Source organism: Tupaia chinensis, unplaced genomic scaffold (assembly GCF_000334495.1).
Source record: "Tupaia chinensis unplaced genomic scaffold, TupChi_1.0 Scaffold000443_1, whole genome shotgun sequence".
NCBI lineage: Eukaryota > Metazoa > Chordata > Mammalia > Scandentia > Tupaiidae > Tupaia > Tupaia belangeri.
The window spans coordinates 1,619,470-1,625,456 of record NW_006159948.1 but is presented as its reverse complement, the minus strand read 5'-3'; the positions used below and the strand labels follow the sequence as shown (position 1 = coordinate 1,625,456).

General features: G+C 40.9%; 1 protein-coding gene and 1 pseudogene across 1 annotated transcript; both read right to left on the bottom strand.

Annotated features, from left to right (window-relative positions):
• Positions 1-3,874: 3,874 nt before the first annotated feature.
• On the bottom strand, positions 3,875-4,177 carry LOC102503128 (small ubiquitin-related modifier 1 pseudogene; annotated as a pseudogene).
• A 973-nt stretch (positions 4,178-5,150) lies between these two features.
• On the bottom strand, positions 5,151-5,336 carry KRTAP8-1 (keratin associated protein 8-1). Its single transcript, XM_006155268.1, has one exon. The coding sequence runs from the start codon at positions 5,334-5,336 to the stop codon at positions 5,151-5,153; it is 186 nt and encodes a 61-aa protein (XP_006155330.1).
• Between the last annotated feature and the right edge of the window lie 651 nt (positions 5,337-5,987).

The window sequence follows — 5,987 nt, the reverse complement described above, 5'->3', positions numbered from 1 at the left end:
CTGAAAAACCTCTCTTCTCTTTTTCCATTCTTTTTTCTTCTTACAAGATTCAACTCTTATTTTGTATTTTCCTATATCCACCACCCAGTTTCTTTATCCTTTGAATAGTCTTCTTTTCCCCATCTGATAACACATACAGTAGGCAGATATGGGTATTTTCTTTTTATCTTTTTTTATGACTGAAATATAAGACATCTAACAGTCCAGCTTCCAGAAGAACTACTTATTCTCATCCACCTTATATCTCTCTTTGAACTTGAATTTTGTCTCCCACCAAGCCTTGCGTTTAAGATAAGGGTCTTGCAATAAACCTTTATTGACCACAGTTTTGTCTAAGGGCATATGCACAGAGTATGTGGTGAGTATGAAGTAATTATAGTTATAAACTTTCTTTTTTGTTTTTTGTGGTTTTTTTTTTTTTTTGGAGAGGTTTTTTGCTATAGGGTGCGTGCGATTGCCAGACAGACAGAGAGAGACAGAGAGATAGAAAGCGAGAAATCACCCCCCAGGGGAGATGGTCACGCCGCAATCCCTTCTCCTCCATTCTCCTCTCAGGATCTTGGGCACACATGCACACGCGCCCGGCATGAGTTTTAAACCACCGGGTCCGGAGCGCGAACCACGGTCGACTACGTGGGAGTCCAGCTACATAGCCATTTCACTAACTGCTGGTCCCGTTATAAACTTTCTCAGAAGACTTAATCTTTAACTTGGCAATTTTCTTCTTGCCCATGGTGGCTTCTCTTTGTGAGGGTAATAGTCAATTCCAGCAACTGAGCACAGCTGTAGGGCAGTTTAAGGTGGTATCAGCAATGTTTTCACGATGACAGCTTTGATTCCATAGTAACCTTTTGCCAGAACAAGCACCCCTTTCTCAAGTTTCATGAGCTATTCATTTCAACAGCAACCAACCAGGCCCACCCTTTTCTTATTCTATTCTAGCGTGCATATTTGATTAATTCACAATTCTCATCATGAGTTTACATGTGGATACTTCAATAGAAAGTTCCAAACTAGGGACCAGCAGTTAGTGTAATGGCTATGTCACTGGACTCCCACGTAGTCAACCGCGGTTCATGTCCTGGACCCAGTGGCTTAAAACTCACGCCGGGCGCGTGTACGTGCATGCCCAAGATCCCGAGAGGAGTACGGAGGAGAAGGGATTGCAGCATGGCCATACCCCCTGGGGGGTGATTTCTCACTTTCTGTCTCTCTGTCTCTCTCTGTCTGGCGAGCGCACATACCCTATAGCAAAAACCTCTCAAAAAAAAAAAAAGAAAGTTCCAAACTAAGGGGACCAGCAGTTGGTGTAATGGCTATGTCGCTGGACTCCCTTGTAATCAACCACAAATCCAGTCCTGGACTCGGTGGCTTAAACTCATGCCAGACGCATGTGCATGTGTGCCCAAGATCCAGAGAGGAGAATGGAGGAGAAGGGATTGCGGTGTGGCCATCCCCCCCGGGGGGTGATTTCTCACTTTCTGTCTCTCTGTCTCTCTCTGTCTGGCGAGCGCACATACCCTATAGCAAAAAAAAAAATCTCTCCCCAGAAAAAGAAAGTTCCAAACTGGGGATGTTATTGAGTTATTGTCTGTGACAATGCCTACTACTGTTGAAAGAAATAGAATCTGATCCTTAGATATGCTTGAACAAGATGCTTTCCAAACAATTGAGTGAAATGTAGTGGAGAAAACATTCTCTTCTGAAATTATCACTCCAACCAACTTTGATTTTTTTTTTTTTTTTGCTATGAGAAGAATCATATTTACTATTACCATCTGTAGATATTCAATAAAAAAACAGGGTGAAGCCAAAAGCTTCTGTAACCAGGAATATTTATATTCTACATAAAATATTTTCAACAGGAAAATTGAAACTTTATTTTTATTCAATTTATATACATTAAATCACTGTGCCTCATTACAGCATACCAAATTATTTTTCCCATCATGAGTATCACTGTACATTGGCTCCATCAAAGACACCACAATACACATTATAATCAACAGATTTCTTACCACCTTGAGTTTCGTAATTGTTTCACTACCCTCTTTTTCTCCCTGATTCCCTCTCTCTCACCCTCCCCCACAACTCAGCTTATAAAAAGAATATTGTTCTCTTCTCTGAAGTCATATAGAGAAAGTCTGATACATCTTCAGAGATACTCATTTTAATAATTATTTTATTTAGCTTTATTTATTATTATTATTTTCCAGTTTGAGAGGCCGGAGAGAGAGAAAATGAGAAAGCAAACCACCAGGTCCAAGACTCAAGTCATGGTTGGCCATGTGGGAGTGTCCAGCGCCTTAACCATCATGCCACCTGCTGGTCCCCAGAAATACTCATTTGTTACAGCTCATATCCTTTAAAAGTGAAACTCACTACCTCAAAAGTATTGACTCAGAAAGATAAAGGTTTCCAACATTGTTCCTTTATTTTTAACAATTTTTACAAATCTTGTTTATTTTAATGAAGCTATTACGAACAATGTTCATTTAAAACCCATATCCCAGGTCAAAAAGTACAAATAAAATAAAAAAAGAGCAGTGTTCTGTTGTATATACTTCTCCATGAATAACTTTATTAACTGCTAATGGAAACTAGAATTTTTATAGGATCTTCTGACAAGATTTTTAATCTTAAAATGTGTTCTCTTCCATGAAGCCATCTTTGGAGTTAGTGAACTCTTACCATATCTTTCATCTTGACTCCAATCTAATATTCCTCTTCTTTTGGTTTAGACCCTCAAATTTTAAAAATAGATTCAAGTTAAGGAAAGGTCATTTTTCTTTTTCTCTTTTTTTTTTGCAGAGGTTTTTGCTATAGGGCATGTGCGCTAGCCAGAAAGACAGAGAGACAGCTAACTACTGGTCCCAGGAAAGGCCATTTTTCCACAGTTCAGTTCTCTGAAAAACTTGCATCTCCCACTAAAAGTCAAAGTCCAGTGGGACCAGCAGTTGGCATAATGGCTATGTCACTGGACCCCATGTAGTAAACCACGGTTTGAGTCCCAGACCCAGTGACTTAAACTCACACCGGGCATGTGTGTGTGTGTGTGTGTGTGTGTGTGCGCCCAGGATCCCAAGAGGAGCGTGGTCTTTCCCCCTGGGGGGGTGATTTCTTGCTTTCTGTCTCTCTGTCTTTCTGGTGAGCGCACATGCCCTATAGCAAAAACCTCTCCAAATAAAAATAAATAAAAATAAAAAGTCATAGTCCAGGAGCTAAGGAATCACATGCTGAAACTTCAGGGCCAATTTAAAAGTCATTATGAACCCTTGCACTGGCCGATCTTAGTTATCACCACAAGCCTGAAAATGCAGAGTCCTGAAACAGGTCCTCTCTGTGCACATATGTAACTTAAATAAAGGAGAGGGCACTATGAAGAGAACTGAGGCTTGATCACCAAAACTCAGCAAACAAACAATAATGAATATTGAGTACTAGGATTCAAATAACCAGATGTTTTAAAGAGACGGAGAGCCAGTTTTCAACTCCATTTTAAACATCACATTACACAAGAACTATTTTTTTAAGTAAAAAAGAATTGAGGGAAAATTAAAAAAAAGAATAAAAAGAAAATCCAGAGGGAACCAGCAGTTGGCATAATGGCTATGTCATTGGACTCCCATGTAGTCGACTGTGGTTCGAGTTCCGGACCAGGTGGCTTAAACTCATGCCGGGCGCGAGTGCGTGCGTGCCCAAGATCCTGAGAGGAGAATGGAGGAGAAGGGATTGTGACTTGGCCACCATCCCCCAGGGGGGGTGATTTCTCGCTTTCTGTCTCTCTGGCTCTCTCTGTCTGTCTGGCGAGCGCACGTGGCCTATAGCAAAAACCTCTCCAAAAATTAAAAAAAGAAGAAGAAAATAACAAAATCTAAACCGTTGAATGACCTCCCTGTTTGTTTTCGATAAACTTCAATCACATTTCCTCTTCTATTCTCAGTTCTTTTGGAATATCATTATCAGCAATTCTCTGACCTTTAAAAAGAAACCTGGGTGAATTCACTGGAACTCCCTGTCTGATAATATGATTTTTTTGAGTTTCTTGAGGTATATTGTCATTTTCACTTTGAAGTGAATCTCATTGATATCCTGTCCAATGACTTTGAGTTTAATTTTCTCCTTCCTTCTTATCTCCCAAGTTCTCAGCTGTGGGTTTTGCTTCTTAGTCAGACATGGGGGTGGTGGCTTCATCTAGAGGTGGGGGTTTGTGGGGGTACTCCACATAGTTGCCACCTTAGGAAGGGAGAACCTCACTTGGGGCTTACAACTCTGTCTCTCTTCTTCACAGCACGACTGTGGCTGCTCCATCATTGTTTCTAACCTGGGTGCTTCTAAGCCATAAAGGAAACACCATAGATGGTTTAATTTAAGATATTTATCCCTTCGTCTAAACAACTCTCATATTTCTAACGTATGTATATAGCTTCTCTATTACTTAATGTTTCCAGAATCTTTGACTAAGGGACATGGTACTTTATTCTACAATTATTAGTCCATGGGAAAAGGAATACAGTGCGTTTATTTGTACTAATTTGGAAATAACTGAAAAAGTCCTTCCTATGTTGGGTTTTCTTGGGGAGGGGCAGGAGTAGTAAGAGGAGAAGGGGACACCAAGCCGTGAATGGTATACATCATTGGTATACAGGTTGGAGGTGGGTGTAATAGAGTTCAGGATAGATTCAGATATTATTTCCTTTTCACCACCCTGATGCTCCTGTAAGAAAACCAATCTACCACCACCCCCAACTCAATGCAACAGAAAATATACACAGACCAGGAAAAGAAACTCCACTCTAGGATGAGAACATTATGCTAGTTGAGACAAGTTTATTGAGAATTTGACAGACACATTCATAACTTCATCATGATGAGAGTCATGAAGGTTGCGAAAAGTTCAAAAGTAATACATCCTGAGTAGAGAGTCAAGTTTCTGAAAACGTCCCAAGAAACATCATCCAGGGACGGCAACTTGAAGTTTCTTCTGGTGTTTCATTTTCTTCCGTTGGAACTCTGGTGCTAGATCTGAAAGGCAGCAACTCTGAGGTCGATGAACAGATGAGAACTAAAGAAGCAGATGAAGGAGAAACCTAGAGATACACACTCAGGCTTCAAGGGAGCAGATTCTATACCTCAGGGATTTCAGTACATTAGTAAAGACCAAATGGCCAGTATCTTCTGTAAGGTCCACAGCCGGTGTAGCCATAGCCCATGCCATAGCCCACTGGGGAGTAGGTGCTGCCGTAGCCACAGCCAACGCTGTATCCCAGGGGGTAGCCATAGCTGCCCCAGTAGCATCCTGGGAAGACAGTCCCGGAGAAGTTGTTGCAGTGCATGGTGTCAGGAGTGGAGGATGTAGGTAGCACTAGAGAATGTTTCCTCGGTGTGATGTGCTCCCTTTGTCTCGGAACCTTCTTTATATACCCTGACTATGGGGTGTGGTGAAAAACACAAAGCCCTCATTTTCATTCTTGACACCAATTTGCATTACAAAAAGCTCATTAATGTCGTTTGCTCTTGCTTAAGATGTCTTTACAGTGGCATAAGAAAGCTCTCATGTGATATAATGCAGGCAGAGATTCCTTCAAACAAATTATATCCCATCCTAAAAATATTATTGCCATGACTTCAAAGCACTTGCTCTTATAGACCCTGTATGTAATTCTTTGTAAGCAGATTTTATAACACTAGGAAATATTAGCATCTGGCATCATTAGCGTTTATGCAGTCCTCATACGACCTGATTGCTAATGAATTGATAACTGAAGAATAAACAGATAGTGAATACATCGCAAAGCCAAAGTATTTCTTAGTATTCACTTGCTTAGAGAATTTTCATTTATAAGGGCTAGCTGGTGATGAGTAGGTGAAGGAACTAGATCCCACATGGCTGACTCCACATTTTGAGTTCCAGATGTGATGGCTTGAGAATCACACTGGGCACATGTGCATGCATGCCAAAAATCCAGAGAGGAGAGTTGAGGAGA